General features: G+C 37.2%; 1 protein-coding gene across 2 annotated transcripts in view; it reads left to right on the top strand.

Moving 5' to 3' along the window:
* Positions 1-20,677, top strand: part of Arid2 (AT-rich interaction domain 2) — a 133,530-nt gene that overhangs the window by 52,857 nt on the left and 59,996 nt on the right. The window contains exons 1-3 of one of the 2 annotated variants that reach the window (XM_026782509.1): positions 10,030-10,089; positions 13,047-13,180; positions 19,617-19,835. In XM_026782509.1, coding sequence (XP_026638310.1) covers positions 19,646-19,835 — 190 coding nt within the window. In that variant the 5' untranslated portion in view covers positions 10,030-10,089; positions 13,047-13,180; positions 19,617-19,645. Of the gene's footprint in view, positions 1-10,029; positions 10,090-13,046; positions 13,181-19,616; positions 19,836-20,677 lie in introns of those variants that run through there. The other variant, XM_005354004.2, reaches the window with a different exon arrangement.

The following is a 20,677-nucleotide window of genomic DNA, read 5'->3' as shown; positions in this document are numbered from 1 at the left end:
TCCTTCCCTTCACAGGCCCACTAGTCCTCTTTTGTTTTGTTTCTCTTACGTGTTCCTTTACCCTGGCTGCCACCTATCTACTTAATGTCTGTCTCCAGGTATTTATTCTACTACTACTATTTGGGCACCATCTCAAAAAATCCTAACTTTTCTTCTTTTTCTAAAAACCACCACCAACAAAAACCATCTTAAAGATTTATCACTTTATTTGGGTCCTCACTCCTGCCTGCTGGACTCCTCTTGCACAGCCTTCTATCTAGTATAATGAAAAAGTAGAAACTCAACTTACGATTCTTTAAATTGTTCTTACTATTTCAAAATAATTCAAAACTCTTATTTATTTCTAGTCTTAGAAGAAATATCTTCTTTACATGTGTCTGTTCTTTTCTTGATAAAGAAAATTCTGAGTAAAACATTTTCTATAAAAATTCGTAGTTAATAGCAATAATTGTCAGCATTTGTTGTAGACACATTAACTATTTTTCTTTGCATATATCTACTTATTACATTATAAAAATTAAAATACTGTATTTTCTAACTTTTATTATCCTATACATTTGTATTATTAAGTATTCTTTACAGCATCATTTTTATGGGCTCCATAGATCTATCATCCATAAAATTTAATATATCGGTTCTCTATTAGGCAGCTAGTCTGGTTTTAATCCTTAAAAATGATAATGGAATTTGGGAATACATCTTTGATTATACTATGCAATACATTTTCTTTTTTTTTTTTGTCTTGTAGCATTTTGTTGCTTTTTGCCTAAAAAGTTTGAAACTTCTAGTGAGATAGTGAGATAAATCTTTCTTTGTTGATTGTCTACATGCTGAGAAAATTATTCCTTATTCCTTACTATTGTGTTAAGTGTAGTACACATTTATACATGTAACTATTGTATATATTAATTTAAACGTTCTTCAGTTAAAAATTACTTTGACCAGTATAGTATAATATAAAAATGATTTCTCCCAAATGATTATCTTAGTATGAATGATTGAAATGCTATTTCTTACATATATTTGAAATATTTCATTTTTATACTAGACATCTGATTTGTTTTGTACTATTCTAGGGGTTCACCTTTTCCTATTTCAACTATTGTAACTTTAAATCAGTTTATCACTTTTATTTATTTAAGTTTTTTGAGACAGGGTTTCTCTGTGTAGCCCTGGCTATTCAGATAACTCACTCTATAGACCAGGCTGGCGTTAAACGCTGAGAGATCCGCCTACCATTGCCTCCCAAGAGCTGGGATTAAAGTCATGTACCACCATGCCTTATTATTTAATTTTAGTTAGCCCCTGTTTTGGCTAGTTTTATGTCAGCTTGACACATGTTAAAGTCATCTGAGAGGAGGGAGCCTTAGTTAAGAAATTGTCTCTATAAGAACTGTCTGTAAGCAGGCAAACTTGTAGAGCATTTTCTTAATTAGTAAATGATAGGGGAAAGCCCAGTTTGTGGACACCTGGGCTGGTGGTCCTGGGTTCTATTAGAAAGCAGGCTGAGCAAGCCATGAGGATCAAGGCAGTAAGCAACACCCCTCTTAATCTTTTCATTAGGACCAATTATAGAGCTTTTAATTGCCTAGGTGTGTTGCAAAAGAAGCTTCTTTCTGGGTGAGAACTGCTTTTGCCTGTGGATAAAAGAATAAATATTTAGAATGTATTTAGTAGCTATATTGATTTAGGAAAATAGCAGTGTTAAGTTCTCCTAGGGTCTATGACCTCTCCAGTCGTTCTTAGCTGGCTAGGTTTGCAGTACCACTCATAAATTTCTTTTTAAGTTTAGTTAGACAGCTGCTTTTTACCCCAGGATGTAAGTGGCATTGTTGTATCATTAGGATGTTTTGTCAAGCCCATCATCATTGTGGTTTGCATTCATTGTTCTTCTTAAAAAAAAGAAATAAATAAAGGCAGGGGTGTTCTTCTTGAACACGGGGCACAGGACAGACACACACGGCGGAACAAACATAGACACGACACGGCGGCTCCCACGTGGGTCCACTTTAATGGGGGAGGGAAACACAGAAGGGCAGAGGAACTTGCGGACACACGAGGAAAGGCAAAACGAGGGGGGGAGCCTCGTGTGGCCCTGCCTTTTAACGGGGAGCGCAAGGGTATCTGGGGTGTGCACAGGTATCCGTAGTCCAGGGGGAGTATGGGAGTTGTAGTTTCCAAAAGAACAACATTCATACCTTACAGCTGGATAGGACTATTGATTACTTTTTTCCCTTGTCAGCTTACATGGCACCTTCTGAGGAAAGCTAACCCTGGGGGAGAAGGCTTCCATGTTAGTACCAGTTCAATTCCTCCAAGAACTGTTTCTGAACTGTGTGGTATTTTATCTTCAGTAATCGAGTGTTTTTATGACACACAGAGAAATATACCACAATTAGAGAGCTTCTGGTTACCTCCAAGGTATGTATGCCAGTACTGTATCCTTAAGGATATCCTGTCATGCTGATCATTGTTGTAGTTGATGTACATTGTAGCTAGGTATGACTGTTGGCTGCTTCCTTCCCTTGGAAGCCTGCCATGCTATCTTCTGGTTCTATGAAAGGTAGACCACAGAAAAGAGGCTTTTGGGTCAGATCTGGCCTGTGTACAAAGTACATTATGTCTTCAGCAGTAGGGAATTACTTACCTTCAGCCTCTGGGACACAAGCAAGGGAAACAGCAATAGGCTATAATGTTTTGGAAATCTCATGTGACCAACAGCTAGAGAGGGGATTTCAAATACCTGGTGTTAAGGTTTTTGTTAAATAGTTTATGATTTATGGGGGATGGGCATTGGCAGCTCAGGTAGGAAAAGTTCATTTAAACTGTATATCTATATGCATACACAAAGACATAGTTTTAGGTAAGCAGATAATAGGATTCTTTATGACTTTTCCAGACATTCTTGCAGTTATTTTATCCTTCAACTTCCTTCTCCTTCTGTATTGACCTCCCCAAACTCAAATTATTCTCTCCCATTTTCCTATTTCCCTCTTCAAATTCCTTGTACACTGCTGTTCCCCTCTCTACTCTCTTCCCTAGGTCCCTTTATACTTTAGTTTTTGTGGTTATTCCAAGTTGCATATTCACCTGAGCATTTGAAACTGGAAACCAAAATTGAGAGGATACATGCGACATTTGTCTTACTGGATTTGGACTTCCTGACTCAATAGTATCCTTTTTACTTCTACCCGCTTATCTCCAAAATTTGTGGTTTTATTTTTCTTTCTGAGTAGTATCCTATAGCGTATATGTACCACATTTTCATTATCCATTAGTCTCTTGAAGGGTGTTTATGTTGTTTTCATTTCCTATACTGTAAATGAACATGGATGAGCAAGTAACTGGAGTGTGATGTCAAGTCCTTTGAGCATGTGCCAAGGAATGGTATAGCTGGATCATATGGTAGATTTATTTTTAGCTATTTGAGATTTTTTTTTTCTACACTTGTTTTCAGAAGAACTAGACCAGTCTGTACTCCCACCCACAGTGAATGGGGGTCCCCTTTCACTTTCCCCACGTCCTTTCCAGCATGTTTAGTTGTTTTCTTATCTTTGCCATTCTGACTGATGTAAGATTAAATCTCAAAATTGTTTTGATTTGTTTCTGTCATTGCTAGGGGTTATGAATACTTTTAAAGATATTTCTTAGCCATTTGTTGTTGTTATTTTTTGAGAACTCTCTATTCAGATCCCAGGCCCTTTTTTCCCCAAACATATCTTTTATGTTTTGATTCTTTATTTTTTGAGTTCTTACATATTCTAAATATTAATCCTTTGTCAGATGTATAGCTAGCAAAGATTCTCTTCCATTGTGTAACCTTCATCTTAACACAATTGCTTGTTTCTTTAGTTCTGCAGAACTTTTTAGTTTTATAAAGTCCTACATGTCAATTATTGGCCTCAATTCTTGAACAAAGGAGTTCCTAATTAGAAGGTCCTTTCCTTCACCTATGTTTTATAGAGCATTGCCTTTGGGTTTTTCTAGAAGTTTCAGTGCTTCACATTTAGGTCTTTGATTCATCTGGGGTTAGTTTTTGTGTAAGACATAGATATGAATCTAATTTCGTTCTTCTATGTGTAGACATCCAGTTTTGCTGGCATCTTCTGGCTTTTGCTGAAGATGCTTTCTTTTCTCCAGTGTATGTTTTTGACATCTTTGTCAATACCGGATGGTTATAATTGCATGTATTCATGTTTGGGTCTTCTGTTTTGTACCATTAATCTGAATGTCTGTTTTTGTGTCAGTACCATATTGATTTTATTACTGTGCCTCTATAATGTATTTTGAAGAATGAAATGACCAGTCCCCTCAGCATTGTTCCTTTTGCCCGGGTTTGCTTTGACTATTCAGGGTCTTTTGTGGTTCAATGTGAATTTTAGTATAGTTTTTTTCCTTTCCTATTTCTATGGAAAATGAGATGGGGATTTGATTCAATTGCATTAAATCTTTATGTGGCTTTTGGTCAAATGGTCATCTGATAATATTCTCCCAGTCCATGAACTTGAGATATTTTAATATCTCAAGTGTTTAATAGTGTTTCTATCTCTTTCTTCAGAAATATGTCATTTTCATTGTAGAGGGCTGGATCCTATTATGAAACAAACATGCAAACAACTTTCATAGCACATCAGTACCTGGAAGGGATACAAATTGCTATTTCATGTTGTTTATTTAACCTAGTTTCTCTTGTACTCCCCACTATACCATTCTCTCAAAAAGTGTTTTATAAGAATAATCTGAATCCTTTAAATTTCTATAAATAGTACCCAAGTTTCTGAAGGCTTCTAATTAATAATTGATTCTGGAAACTACTTTACTTTTTTTCTTAGAAGTTTATTTATTTTAGGCTCAGGAGTCGAGATAGCTGTGAGTCCTGCTATCTTTTCCTGCTGTGTTTCAGAAGGCTTCATATGAAAATACTTCTCTTCCATCACACAGATTGACTGACTGAAAGATTAATCATGAATTGTATTACTCTCTGTGCTTTTGTGCATGGAATAGGATTGCAACTTAATTAAAAGTTTGTTGACAGAGGTTTCTGTCCCTCCTGGTCCCACAGCTGTTCAGTCCCCAAGAAACATACAGAGGTCTACATTAATTTTAGAATGGTTGGCCTATTAGCTCAGGCTTCTTATTAACTCTTATAACTTGCATTAACCCATAATTCTTGTCTGTGTTAGCCACATGGCTTGGTACCTTTTATCAGTGAGGCATTCTCATCTTGTTTCCTCTGTGTCTGGGTGACGACTGCAGATTAAGCTTTTCTTCTTCCCAGAATTCTCCTGTTTTGGTCATCCTGCTTCTATTTCCTGCCTGGCTATTGGCCAATCAGCATTTTGTTAAACCAGTAGAAGTGACAAATCTTTACAGGGTACAAGACCGTTGTCCCACAGCAAAAGTTGTTTTAGTTTTTCCAGTGTTTAAGAAAGAAAATATCCAAACTGCATTATGGTTACAAAATATACATTATGAGATATATGATGTTAAATTTAATTTTATTTTCTATGTGATTTGATATTTGATTAGTCAAATCTTCTGAAACGCTGTCCAGCTTTTCTAATTAATTTATTAGATATGACTATAAGACTAGTACCTTTTCTACATTCTTTATAATCTTAGTTGGTGCTGTTTTAAATGAGCAGTTGTCTCTATTGTGTTGGTCATAATATGTGCTTTTTTAGCATTCTGAGGATGGAAACTGATTCTGACCTGTGCTAGGCAAGTCCTCTACCACTGAGCTAAAGCCTCAGCACTCACAAATAAAGGCTTAAATTGAAAGTACCATTGAATTCTATATTAATTTGATACCTTGTTGTTTTTGTTGGTGTGTGTCTTTTAAAACCTCAAAGTCTGCTCCCAGTTTTACAGCGCCTCCACAATTCCTAATCCTTCACAAACCAGGGACCAGATATTCAAACATGTGCCTATGGGGACATTCTCATTCAGGCTACCATATTTCTAGCTCACTTGACTCATAGCCACATCAATACAAAATTCAGCAACTTCAAAAAATCACTATAGTTTTTCAGTCTCTACTCTGTTTAAAACTCAAAATTTTAAAGCTTCTATTGAGACTCAGGGCAATCTCTCAGTTCTAAACTCTTGTAAACTCAAAAAGCAAATCACATACTTCAACATACAGTGGCACAGAATATACATTCTCCACTCCAAAAGGGAGGAATATGGACTTAATAAGAGAATACTGAAGCAAAGCAAGGCCAAAACCAAGCAGAACAAACCAAATACTACAGCTCCATGTCTAATGTCAGGCTTAAATGACTTGTTGCTTGCAGCCTACTTCTCTCAGTCTGATTCTGTCCCATCTGCAGCTCTCCTAGGCAAACATTCTTTATCATCTTGAGGTCTCTAGCACTATCTAGACTTCATTTTCAAAGTTTCATGTAATGGCACTCCCCTGACATATGCCTAACCTTAGTGGCTCACTATTAATGTGGAGGGAGAGTCCACAACCCTTTACTCATGTATCTTTCCTGACTCTAAAGTGAAAAATGCATACGAATACTGCCAAGTTTGGCTCCCCACTTAATATGAAGCCTGGCTTCCCCTCTTTGAATCACATTTGCAGTACATTTTCTTTGTTGTTGCTTTTTAGGAGCAGCAAATTCTTGAGCACCCCCCCCCTTTTTTTTTCTCAAGTTGGAAGCTGACTGGGTGCTGTCTTGGGCTAGGGCCATCTTCTCTTTATTTCAATTGAGATCAGGCCTCTCTTTAATTCATGATGCTTGTTCTCTCTTCAAACTTTTCCCCCCTATAGGGTAATATATTTGAATACTTAGTCCCAAGTTGGTGTAACTGTTTGGAAGGTTTAGAAAAGTAGAGCCTCATTGGAGGAGGTGTGTCATTGGGTGTGGAGCTAGAGATTTCAAAAGCCCATACCATTCCTAGTTAGCCCCCCACCTTTGTGCATAAGGATGTAAGCTCTCAGTAATTGCTCTAGCAAAATGCCTGCCTGCTGCCATATTCCCCACCATGATAGTCTTGGACTCACCCTTTGAAGCTGTAAGCACCAATAAACTCTTTCTTTTCAAAGTTGTCTGGTCATTGTATCTTTTCACATCACTAGAAAAATAACTGAGACATCTACTTGCTCTTTTTTATTGAGTATCTGCTTAAGAGTGATTACTAATAACCATACCCTAGTGTCAATATATGCTTGCCTTGAATTTTCTGTCAAAGAAATCAGCCCATTATTTTTCCAGTTTAATCTCTGGCAAATTCTTAGGACAAGGGCAATAAAGCAGCCATATTCTTTGCCAGACTATCACAAGAAAGGTCAGTAGCCCAGTTGTTAATACTGTTTCCCTCTGAAACATATTGAGTCAGGCCTCCATAGTCCACACTGCTCTCAGCACTGCTGTCTTCCAAACTTTTACTAGGATGTCCCACTAAGCTCTGCTTACAGCATTTACCCACTTTTCTAGTCCAAAGTCTCAAAGTTTTCCACATTGCTCCAAAAACCACATGGTCATTTTCAAGCTACCATGCTCGTTATACTTCACACCTTCCTTCAGGTCATGAAAGTGCGTGGTGTAAAGAACCACCTGTAGGAAATTAGTGTCAAGTCAAGGAATAGATGTCAGTGATCTGAACGTGGTTCTGTTTGCCTGATCAGTTATTGTCATCTGGTTTCTATAAGTTTTGAGGTGAATATATACTATACCAAGCAGATTACTCTAAGAGCTCAAAATATACTTGCTTGATCAATATTAACTGTTCAAGTTATGTCACTGAGAACAAGAAGAGAATGTTCCATCCTGCATTTGTAGTTTAATGAGTGGACATGTTGATCTGTTGAATAGACTTATTGTCATATTGGGAAATGCAGAGAATTTAGCAGAATGGGGACAGTACCCTATACCTGTAATCCCAGATCCGAGTAGGCAGAGACCAGAGGAACCCTAACTCTGCCTTCTTTTCTCCCCTATCTCTTTGGAATTCTCACCTTGCTTCTTTATTAACAAATGGTAATAAAACATATTCACAGCATACTAAGAGGAATCCCACACCAAACTTCAAAAAAGCTTGACAGCATCCTGGTTTTGTCTTGTTTTTTTAATGTTTTATAAGTAGTTGGTGTTCTCACTGGGCGATGGTGGTGCATGCCTTTATTCCCAGCACTTGGGAGGCAGAGGCAGGTGGATCTCTATGAGTTCGAGGCCAGCCTGTTCTACAAGAGCTAGTTCCAGGACAGGCTCCAAAGCTACAGAGAAATCCTGTCTCAAAAACAAACAAAAACAAAAAAATTAAAAAAACAAAACAAAAAACCAGTTGTTGTTCTCTTTAAAGGTCTTGTAGACTTCAATAGTGAATACATCTAGACATGGCTTTTTAATGTTTATTTCTTATTGCTTCAGAATTATGGCTTGTTATAGGTCTGTTTAAAATGCTTATTGTTTCTTAACTTTGTTTGATAGGGCATATGTGTCTAGAAATTGATCTGTTTCTTTTAAATTTTCTAGTTTTTTGTATTATGAATTTTTAAGTATATGTAATACTGGATATATAATGTCTTTACGTCTCTAACATTAAATCAGTCTTTGTTTTGGGTAATTTAGCAAATGGTTTGTTTGTTAATCTTATTTATCTTTTCAATGACTTCATTAATTCTTTTAATTTTTTCATTTGTATTTTATTAATTTCTACCCTGTTCTTATTTTATTTTCCTTCAGTTTATTGGTTTTGAGTTTGACTTGTTGATTTTCCAAGGCCTTTAGGTACATCACTATTGGACTTCTCTTTTCATTTCAGTGTGAACACCTGTTGTTTGTAAGTCTGATCCCTCAACTTCGTTATTGGGTTGTAATATCGAGACCATTGGCATTCAGAGTTGTGTTGAATGTGTTTCTGTAATATGGTGGTTAATACTTTAGCTTCACAGATTTGCTACTTAGAGAGATGTATTCATTCCTGTCATTATTGTTAATTTTATAGTATTTTTTTCCCCTGTTTTATGTTTGCTTTAGCATCATTTATTCTTTCCTCTAGCCTCATAGATGTATTTATCTTTCTCTCCATGATAAAGGATTCCTTCAGTGGTCTTCTGTAGAACTGCCATAGAGACCCTACATACTTTTTTTTTTCTTTTAATCTTGTCTTTATTGTGGAAACTTCACTCTCTTTTTCTTGTGAGATAAAGTTTTGTTGGATATAATAGTCTGGGTTGTAATTACTGTCTTTGGAGCTTGTAAAGCCTAATTCCAAGCCTTTCTGGTATTTTTGTTATTGTTATTTTAGTTTTGCCTCCACATTTGTGTGTGTGTGTGTGTGTGTGTGTATGTGTGTGTGTTTAATTATGTATACAGTGTTATGTCTGCCTGCAGGCCAGAAGATATGGTTGCTGGGAATTGACACCAGAACCTCTGGAAGAACTGCCATTCCTCTCCAGTGCCACATTCATGATTTAATAAAGACTTTTGTATTTTGAGAGATCAGATTCCCAATAAGGCTGTTCACAAAAGTAATCCATAGTATCAAGGTTTTAAAATATATATTAAGACTATTATAGAATTTCCTAGAAAATGTATTTGTTAGGGAAACAGCTATTGAAATCTTGTATGAATGAAGACAAGCTCCTTCCACAACAGGCAAATACTTTGGATATAGTTGTTAAAAACTGTCTATCTTTGCATTGGTAGGTAGTAAAGAGATATCAAAATAAAAGCAAAAATTACAGGATGTAAGAAGATTTTTCATCAGGACTGTCTGCTCCCCAATAATGGCACAGAGACTTCTTATTAATTTGAAAATTTGGCCAATAGCTTGGGCTTGTTTCTGACTAGCTCTTATAACTCAAATAAACCCATTTCTATTAATTTACTTTCTGCCTAGTGGCTTTATTACTTTATCTCTGTAATGCTCATTTTGCTTGCTCTGGTGTCCCTGGTTTCTCTGTTTCTTCCCCCCAGTGGTCTCTGCCTGAAAATTCTGCCTGACTCTTCAGCGTTTTATTAAACCAATCAGAGTGATACATTTTTACAATATACAAAAAGAGAAAATAAAATCAAAGACAGGGTAATTATGAATCAACTCATACAGGCAAGACAAGAAGAGGAGTAACAGGGATGGGTATGTTCACTCTGTTTCAAACATTCCAGGAGAACCTGTTTGTGTTGTTTTTGTTTTATCTGGGTTTGTTCCTTCTTAATAGCCTGAAGGTCATGACCTTTAAACTTTCTAGACATAGAAGATTCCTATTGTCCACTCAATATATATTTCCTGGTACATGCTAACATTTACTGGGTATCACAGCACACAAGTGGAAGATGGCATGCTGGATTATGTTCTGTCATAATAATCTCACTGAAAATTATAGTCTTGAGTAAATTAGCTGAATAGAGGTGACAGAAAGGTATTGTAACACTGGCCTGCCCACCCATCTTCCCTGTAGATCCTTTCACAGCTACTTTACCTCAGCAAGGTTAATATCTAAAATTTAGTCCGAAATCGTCCTTAGCAGCCCAAACATTTCTTTTGTTACCCTACTCCATAGTTTCATGTCTAAATTTATGCATATCTTTCTATGGTAACTTGGTTAACAACAAGAAGAATCAGCTTGAGTATGTGGGACTGTCTATTCTCAGTCATTCCCTCATTCTTTTAGACTGTGAACTCCTGCTTGGGGCATCTCCAGGATCACACTGAAGACGTTCTACCTGTGCAGTAGAGATGTGTTGGGCTCATTAGTTATCAAGTTCTGACCTATTTGACCTTAAATGGAGAACTTGGGATGGGTGAAAGGAGATAATTTAATTCCTTATTTTTCAGGCAATTCAGTAAATTGGTATTATTTTTGCAGTTATTTAAAATTTTTTTCATTGAGATGCAGATTATATCAAGGAAGACAAGTTCCTTGAAATAAAATGCCACTGCTTGCTAAGGGCTCACACTTTATTATGTATTGCTTCCACCTGTTTGTACAGTTTCAGAAGTGTGGCTTGATTACATGGGAAAAAACTTTTTTTTTTCAAATGTTAACTGATAGCTTGTAACTTTTCAAAACTTTTGACTGTTGTAAGATGTCAGTCATTTGAGTATGACGGGGTGGGTTTCAATGGTAGAGCGTCTTTCTATCCCACCCTGGAAGCCCTACCCCCTAACTTTCAGAGATACCTAGAAGGGGAAAATAAACTAGTGACAGTTTTCCATGTAGTTTTTAGAGTTTTTTTTAAAAGATTGATTTATTTTATGTTATGTGTGTATGTGTTATCTGTATACATTTTTATGCACCATGTATGTGCCTACAGATGGCTGTGAACGATTGCAAATAAAAGAAATAAAATAATTCATACATACGTAATTATAGCATGATTTGTTGATAGCAACTGTAAAACAAAATAGCCTATGTGTCACTGGAGAACTGAATTGCTATCAATTGAGTAAATTGGTGCATTGCTGTTACATGTTGATAAATAAAAGTATCACAAATATTTTGAAATATGGAGTGAGCCTGTGGTAGACTTCAAGACCAGGGAATCATCTTTTTATTTATGTTTACAGTGACTATATAGCTTTTAAAAAATAAGGGGGAAAAAAGTTTCACTTTGAATCAAGAATATAGGCCAGATCCAAGTACCTAAAATACTTTTCCAGTTACATCATTTTCCCCTGAAATGTTGGTAAAGGAACAGTGAGTTGAAAAATCTGATGACTCAATCCCAAATACAAAAATTAATTGTAAAATAATCAAAATCAGTCTTCCGTAGTTATTAAAAGGAGTCCATTATATCATTGCAGAAAATAGAGCTCAATAGAGTTATCTCTATATAGGACAATAAGTGTCGAATTTCTTTCATTTGGCCATTGGAAATATTACAGGCTTTCTTGGTATGAGTATAGCTACTGCTACTACAATAAAAACCCCATTGTTACCATATGAATCTACCTTTATTATTGCTTCTCAGTGTTGACCTAACAGCCTTTTACAGTATAGTTAGCATATACACCATTTAATGCTCAGCACAGCTTCTTCAGTTAGCTTCCAGTATTATTATCTGAAGCTTCAGACCTGGTCACTGAAACTTAAATCAGTGGAATTACCTTTTTTTTTTTTTTTTTTTTTTTTTTTTCGAGACAAGGTTTCTCTGTGGCTTTGGAGCCTGTCCTGGAACTAGCTCTGTAGACCAGGCTGGTCTCGAACTCACAGAGATCCGCCTGCCTCTGCCTCCCAAGTGCTGGGATTAAAGGCGTGCGCCACCACCGCCCGGCTTCTTTTTTGTTTTTTTGTTTTTTTTTTGTCAGAAGTGGTGTATCTGAGGCTTAACATGTCTGTGTCTGTTAACTCCTAGAGCTTGTCTTTCAATTACTCCGACATTAATTTTCCTGTCTTTGAGGGGTACTGGGAGTGGGGGGAAGAAAGGAATTATTTGGCTTACACTTCCTTATCACTGTTCATCAGTGAAAGGAGCTCAGAAACCCAGTCAGGGCAGGAGCTGATGGAGAGGGCATGAAGGGGTACTGTTTAATGGTATGCTCCTCATGACTTGCTCAGCCTGCTTTCTTACAGAAGCCAGGACCACCTCCCCAGGAGTGGTTCCACCCACAATTGGCTGAATCCTCGCCCGTCAGTCAGAACTACAGCCTGATCTTATGGACTCATTTGAGTTTCCCTCATCTCGGATGACTTGAGCTTGTGTCAAGTTGACATATAACTAGCCGCACGTTAGTTCTCCGGCCAACCTCTTTCACTGTCTTTGCTCATAATTGCCTTAAAATCTGAGAGCAGCTGTTGGAGTTAGTATAACTTGATTAAAAACAGTGCATAAGGGGTACTGCTATTTACCGACAGATAGTTGTATTTTGCTAAAATAACTTTATGGAATTGTAAGATCTTTTCTGTAAAGAAAAACACTATTTTAACTTGCTTTGAGTTTATAGCGGTATTCCTGATGAGCTGAGGTCACCATTATGATTGTGAATGGTACTTAGATTCTTAGGTATCCAAAAAACACATGTGTGGTAAAAGTTTAAAAATAACGCATACACATATTTAAACATTTTTTTGCTCCGCTGTTTTTCTCTTTCAGTTATCTAGAAAAGTACGAGAAAGTTCATCATTTTGGGGAAGATGATGATGAGGTACCACCAGGCAATCCAAAGCCACAACTTCCTATTGGTGCAATCCCATCTTCCTACAATTACCAGCAACACAGTGTGTCAGGTAAATATCATTTAAAATTAGCTGGGCATTCAGAGTTTTGAATTGGGAAATAGACATCATCCAATGTCTCCAGACTTTGCACATGCGCACGCTTAAGACATTAGAGAGATGGAACTTCCACAGTTTGACTTTACTTGGTATTTGAGTCCCTTTGCTTCATAGATTTTATAAAGTTTTAGAGTATCTTCAAGTAAAATTTCTTATTGAATGTAAACAGTTTTCCTTATTAGCTAATCATTAGTTTATCCTAAATAGCCACTAAAATGAGAAGAGAAAGGTTCATTTAAAATTAGAGATACTCTAGGTGGTGGTAACACATTTCTTTAATCCCAGAATTCTCTGGAATCAGAGTCAGGTGGATCTCTGACTTCAGGTACAACCAGGAAACACAGAGAAACCCTGTCTCAGAAAACAAAAAACAAACAACAAAAAAGCGATCTGAGAGCTAATTGTAAAGTAAGTTCAGATAAACCTGGGCTCAGAGGGATGGAGGGAAGTATCAGGTGTTAGGGAAGCCAGGAACCTTTCAATGAAGTCCTGCTACAATTCCTACAGCTAATGTTGGGTATGCTAGAATGTCAGGAATGTTCTGGATTATTCTATAATTTCCTAATGTGATACTAAAGAATTTTTTCATTCAAGTGGCATCATTATAAATAAATTCCTTAGCTACAAAGAGTTGAACTGGATTAGGAAATAATTATCTTGATAGTCTGATAAAGAGATTGGAATAGAACTGATTGAGGTTCTAGTTTTCTGTTCTGTGAAGATGAGCTGAGGACACATGGATCAATGTCTTTAGCATTTGGCCTACACAAAGCAAGAGATACTTATTAAGATAGGTGGTCTTTACAAAAAAATGCAGTTTTATGCACTACTGTGTCAGTCGTTGGTACTAGTGCCAATCTCTAATGGGTAGCCCTTTGATTTAATTTGGCTCATTTTGCAGTTACAGTTCTTACATTTTATTTTTACTTATATTTCCAAAGTTTCTTTCATGTCAGATTTACTTCAGTTTCATCTCCAATGGGTAATAACTAGAGAAATAGAGTCCCTTCTTAATATCTCGGATTTCCCTTGGAAGAGGCTTCATCATGTGCCTGTTTAAAAAACCGAGATGAGGGAGGAACAGCGAATGTTTCCGCTTTCTGGCCTGCTGAACTACAAGCTGTAAGCTGAAATAAACCCTTTCCTTCCCAGATCACTTTTGGTCAGTAGTTGATCATAGTAACAGGAAGCAAACTAAGACCACCTCTGTTTGTTGCTTTTTTTTTTTTTTTTTTTTTTTGAGACAGGTTGCAGCTGTGCTTGACTTGAAATTGTGATCCTCTTCCCTCAGTGTTAGGTTACAGCAGTGTGTCACCATACCCTGCTATCTACTTGGTTATATTATATTCCCTACATCTGTCTGATTAACATGGATTAGCTTTGTTTTACTAAAACACTTCAGCTTTAAGGAGTGAAGTATTCTTTGGCATCTTTGGAAGCCTGTGCTGAAACTGTAGTGGAGCTAGACGTACTCAGAAGCCTGCAGCAGAAGTAGCTAAGCTACATATTATAGAAATGGAAGGCTCAGCTGGGCGGTTGTGGCACATGCCTTTAGTCCCAGCACTCAGGAGGAAGAGGCAGGTGAATGGATCTCTGTAAGTTTGAGGCCAACCTGGTCTACAGAGCCAGTTCAAGGACAGGCTCCAAACCTACATATAAACCCTGTCTCAGGAACACCCCCCCCCCCCCAAAAAAAAAAGGAAGAAAGAAAAGAAAAAGAAATGGAAGGCTCGTCAACTAATATAATGTTTCTTGTAACTTGTCTTTCTCTGTCCTGCCTGTCAGCTCCCAAATAACCACACTGAGACTTCTTACTAATTATGAAAGCTCTGCCTTAGCTTAGGCTTGTTTCTGACTAGCTTTTATAACTTAAATTAACCCTTTTGTTTGTTTGTTGTTGTTTTCCTATCTTCTTCCACACACTCCTAACCTCTTTTCCATTATGCCCATCTGGTTATTCCAAGTCAGCTGGCAACCCCACCTTTCTTCTATCTATGCTCTCTGTCCAGAAGTCCCACTTATACCTCTTGACTAGCTGGTGGCCATTTAGCTTTTTATTAAACGAATAACAATGATGTATCTTCACAAAGTGCAAAGGAATATTTCACAAAAGTATCTGCTTTGTTTTAATGGGAATCTGGACAGTTGTATCTTAGATGTAACATTTTTGACAAAATCTACACAAGGGATTCTTAGAGAGGAAGAAACTGAAAAGAGATGTTGTTTCCGAATAATGTTTAGGAATTTTGCAAGTCTTTCTATTTTTATCAAAAGAGATATTGCAACTTCATGATAGTATTATACAAATGTTTATGATTATCATCAGTATGAAAGCCCTACACTGATGAGTCTTTCTAAGTTGTCAGTAGAAAAGCTGAGTAAACTCCATTATGTATTTGCTTTAGCGTGTGCGTGTGTGTGTGCGTGCGTGCGTGCGTGTGTGTGTGTGTGTGTGTGTGTGTGTGAAAAATACGTTCCAAAATGGAATTACCTAGTGATTAATTAAGACCTTGAAAATTTTTATTTAGGGCTGAGGCCTAAATCAAGTACTCAAGGACAGAATATTTGCTCGGCACAGGAGAAGGCCTTTATCCCTTTTCCAGTATCCATAAATAATCCCAGATGTGGTAGCAAACACCAGACTCCAGCAGGTGAAGTCAGGATGATTCTGAGTTGGAAGCTTGTCTGTGCTACATAACAATGCCTTACCTTAAACATAAAATCAGGGAGTAGGAAGATGACTTAGTGGTTGAAGTGCTTGCCATGAATGCCAGAGTTTGAATCCTCATACAAATGCAAGGCAGTCCCCCTGTAATTCTATGAAGGTGGGCTCTCTAGCTGTGTAGACAAACCCTGAGTTTGATTGAAAGGCTTTGTGGATGACTAAGGTAGAACAATGGAGGGTGATTCCTAACCTCAGCCTTAGGCCTCCACCTGCCACGTGCATACCCATACACGTAACTGTCATACAGTAAGGGAACAGGTGTCTGAATTTCTGGAGGGTATTGCCTCTTTTCTTTAAACTGTAAAAAATGTTGAGAAGTTTCTGTTTTGAACATTTGGATTATTTAACACGGATATCAATATTTTTGCTTGAATTATGCATAGATTTTTTTTTTTTTTACGGTTTATGTGGGTGAAGGTTGCTAAGGAGCAAACCAGGAGGACTTTGTGTTGGACAAGTGTTCAATGACTGCACACCCAGCTGCTTTCTAACTTTAATAAGTGTGAAAATGTTCAGAAGACAACTCATTAAAATTAATAGAACTCTACTGTTTTAGAGCTAGTCAGTGTTACATTGATTGTTGATTAAATGTTCTATAATCTACCAGACATTTGGACTGCAATTACAGTCACTGCCAACATTAATAGAAAGAGTATCCCACAAAATCCCTGCAAGAGTCATAAACAGCCTGTTAGGTGGAGTCCTCTCTTTTCTAAATTGAAAGGAAAGAATTGGTTGCCTCAAATTTAATTTGTTAACAGTAATGTACTTCAGTAAACTTTAAATCACGATTCTTAAAAATAAATTGCCAATCTCATTTTGAAATAACATAGCTTGCTTGGCAAGGAAAAGGAAGACCTTAAGACCTGTGAAGTGTTGTTTTGTTAGTGAGTTTAGTTTTGTTAATTTGTTTAGTAGTTGTTCAGGTTGGCTTGAAACACATGGACTGAAATAGTCCTTCTGTGCCCAGGGTTCCAGGTACTTGGTCTTCTGTTTTTGAGAGGGGGTTGCCGTGGCAGATGTGGGGGTTAGGTGATATTCTCTCTATCGTGTGCAATCCAGTAACCAAAACTCAAGTCATCAGGCTTGGCAACAAGAACCTTTATCTGCTGAGCCATCTTGCTAAGTCCCCATCTGGATCTAATGTCCCGTATTTTATCGTGCATTCTCCTTAGGAATCTTTACCAAGCCTAGTATGATTAAAAAGATAGTTCGTATTTGTTTGTTCCATGCGTATCAAAGTTACTGGTACGATGTAAAGATTCTTATTTTTCAGCAACAAAGGAATTCCAGAATTATATTAACTCGAAGAAGTGTGGCAGGTGTTTTGAGTGTGAGTTCCAGGTTTATTTACTCTCAGGAGGTTTGGGTGACGGCACCTGTAAAATTAACTTTCCTTCTCATCAGTTACTGTTACAATATACAAACATCTAAATCTGCTCCTGCATCCCTAGATATTTGTCCACTTTTTAAGATATTTGTGCAATTTCATTTGTCAATATAAAAAATAAGCTTGTGTGTGGTGTAGCCCCGAGGTTGGTGATTCCCTCAGTCACTCTTCACCTTGATTTTTGAAACAAGATTTCAAACATAGTGAGCAAGACTAGCTGGCTAGCAAACTCCATGGACCTTCTTGTCTCTCCCTTCATGGTGCTAGGATTACAGTCATATGACACCATGGCTGTTTTATTTTGATGCTGGGGATTTGAAATTAGGTCCTCCTGTTTGTACCACAAACACTGACCAGCTGAGCCATGCCCTAGGAGCTCTACTTTGTACTATTGTTCAGTGTTAAACATTTCAAAGAATTTGTGTCTTAGTCATTTGTCAACTCTGTTATGCACCTCACCAATATTAGTGATGTTCCTAGAATATTTTAGAATTGAAGAGTTACCTGTTCAGATGCTGATGTTGAGCCACATGTGGTACTAAAAGTGTAATTCTAACATCGGAGAGCGTGAAGCAGGAGCAATGTGAATTCAGAGCCAATCGGGGCAACACATTAAGACCACATCTCATACCCACCCCTCAGATTTTTACTTATATTTTATAGAAAGGTTTTAGAGTTCATTGTTATTATTATTTTACACTTTTAAGAATCCAAGTCATTCTGAAGTATTCTGAAAGGTTTGATCTGGAGATATTCCAACTCTTATTTTTTTAAACTAGTTTCAGCTCTATTTGAAAAATTGTCTTAGGGTATTTGTCTCAGGTAATGGCTGCCAAGGCCCACACATACTGTGATTGTGTGCTTTCTATTTGCCCTGTATGCCTGTCTTCTAACCCTCAAAGTTTTGTTAAATGAATGTTCTTGCACAAAAAATTGTCGTTTTTCTTGAATTATTTCTTTTAAGTTATAAAAACATGAAACATAAAAGTAAAACTTTATAAATTAAATTTAATCACAATTAAAACTTCTCTTTGAAACAACAAAAGCACAAACCAGCTAGGCAGTGGTGGCGCACACCTTTATTCTTAGCACTCAGAAAGCAAAGACAGGGGATCTCAGTGAGTTCAAGGCCAGCCTGATCTACAGAACGAGTTCCAGGACCACCAGGGAAGCACAAAAAGAACACAAGCCATTCACTGACTGGGAAATTTTGGGGAAAATATTGAATAAATGGTTATTATTGAAGATATTTAATACTGATGATCGGTGCTAGTAAGGATGTGAACAAAAGAAATTTTAGTGCACTGCTGATGGGAGTGCAAAATGCTGCAGCCACTGTGGCTTTGTAGATTTTAGAAAGTTAAGCACTCGATTTGGGTGTGGCCCAACACTTTCACTTCTGGACATCTAGACAACAAAAATGGGTGGGTCCCTAAGTCCTCCATGAGGTATCTATAACAGCAATATTTGGAGGTGGGAATCCCAAACTAGAAACAGTGAAATTCCCCCCAAAAGTTCTTCATGGGGATGTCTAGGCAACAAAAATGGGTGGGTCCCCAAAGTCCTTCAAGGGGAGTTTATGACAGCCATGTTTGTAAGTGGATATCCCAAACTAGAAACAGTAGAAATTTCCCCCAAAGTTTTTCTCGGGAATATAACAACCATGTTTGTACGTGGGTGTTTCAAACTAGAATAGAAATAGAAATTCCCTTGATTTGGTGTATGATGAACTATGTCTAGATTATTGATTCACATATCAATATGAATCCCAAAAGTATTTTGTTAAATGAAAGAAAATAAACACAAAGACCTATGTGTTATGTAATTACACCTATCTGATATTTCAAAATAAAGTAGAACCAAGGGACAAGAAATAAGATCATTGGCTTTTAATAGTGATGGGGTAAGGTAGCAGCAAAAGAGCAGAATTGTTGTGTCTATGTTGTGGTTAGAAAGCTGTATTTTTTAAAAATTTTAGGATTCTAATGCTAAAAACTATTGCTTTTACTGTTGTCTCAGTAAATCCAATGAAATAATCATTTGCTATTTCTTCATCAGTGATGTCCAAGAAGGTAAGTGTATTTTTGCATTTTAATATATAAAAATGTAATTTTAAACAATTAGCCTGAAAAGTCAAGGAAATTGAACAGTTTTAGTAAGCTTATAGTCTATTCTGAAGAAAGAGCTGGGTCTGCTGTGTGTTTAGAATAGAATAGAACACCACAAGTATCCCGTCCATGGTTAACTTATAGGTTTTTTTTCTATTTTATTAGATTATCTACGTCAAAGTTATGGGTTATCTATGGATTTTAACTCGCCAAATGATTATAATAAACTGGTGCTTTCACTGTTATCTGGACTCCCAAATGAGGTGGACTTTGCTATTAACGTGTGTACTCTGCTGTCAAATGAGAGCAAGCACGCCATGCAGCTTGAGAAGGACCCCAAAATCATCACCTTATTGCTCGCTAACGCTGGGGTGTTTGATGACAGTAAGTTCCAGCAAACGTCAGGTGCAGTGCTAGATAAGCATTTAAGCTTTCTCATAGTTTCTAAAAACCACCAGTAAAACACGTTTGCGCTGTGTGTGTGTGTGTGTGTGTGTGTGTGTGTGTGTGTGTGTGTGTGTGTGTAGCACATAGTTTGGGAGTGTTTTAGAAATTTGTGGGTTTTTTACCGTTATGTAGCAAATTATTTGGAAATGAATTCATTTTAGTGCATTTTGCTTTGCATCAATTTGCAAACTTTACAAACTATTGAATTTGGGATTATCTAGCTAAGACTGTTGGGAATTTGTGATAGACTTATTTTATATGAAGAAAACTAAAAATAGTGTAAACATGCATAAAAGTTAGCTTCTTCCACTGCCTGAACTATTTTCAATTATATGAGGAAGAGGAAGGAACAAAGATTGTTAATTTTTTTGTAATTTTAAATATCTGGGCCGGGTGGTGGCGGCGCACGCCTTTAATCCCAGCACTCGGGAGGCAGAGGCAGGAGGATCTCTGTGAGTTCGAGACCAGCCTGGTCTACAAGAGCTAGTTCCAAGACGGGCTCCAAAACCACAGAGAAACCCTGTCTCAAAAAAAAAAAAAAAAAGATCCAGCTATAAGCCATTTTTCTAATTACTGACTGATGGAGGAAGCCCCAGCCAATTGTGGGTAGTGCCACTCCTCTGCTGGTGGTCTTAGGTTCTATAAGAAAGCAGGCTGAGAAAGATGGAGGGAGCAAGCCAGTGAGCAGCACTCTTCCATGGCCTCTGTTTCAGTTCCTGTCCTGCTTGAGTTCCTGTTCTGACTTTCTTCAATGATGAACAGAAATGTGGAAATGTAAG

This window comes from Microtus ochrogaster, chromosome 15, assembly GCF_000317375.1.
Source record: "Microtus ochrogaster isolate Prairie Vole_2 chromosome 15, MicOch1.0, whole genome shotgun sequence".
Taxonomy (NCBI): Eukaryota; Metazoa; Chordata; class Mammalia; order Rodentia; family Cricetidae; genus Microtus; species Microtus ochrogaster.
Note: the sequence above shows the minus strand (reverse complement) of the source record. Positions and strands in the feature narration are given on the sequence as shown.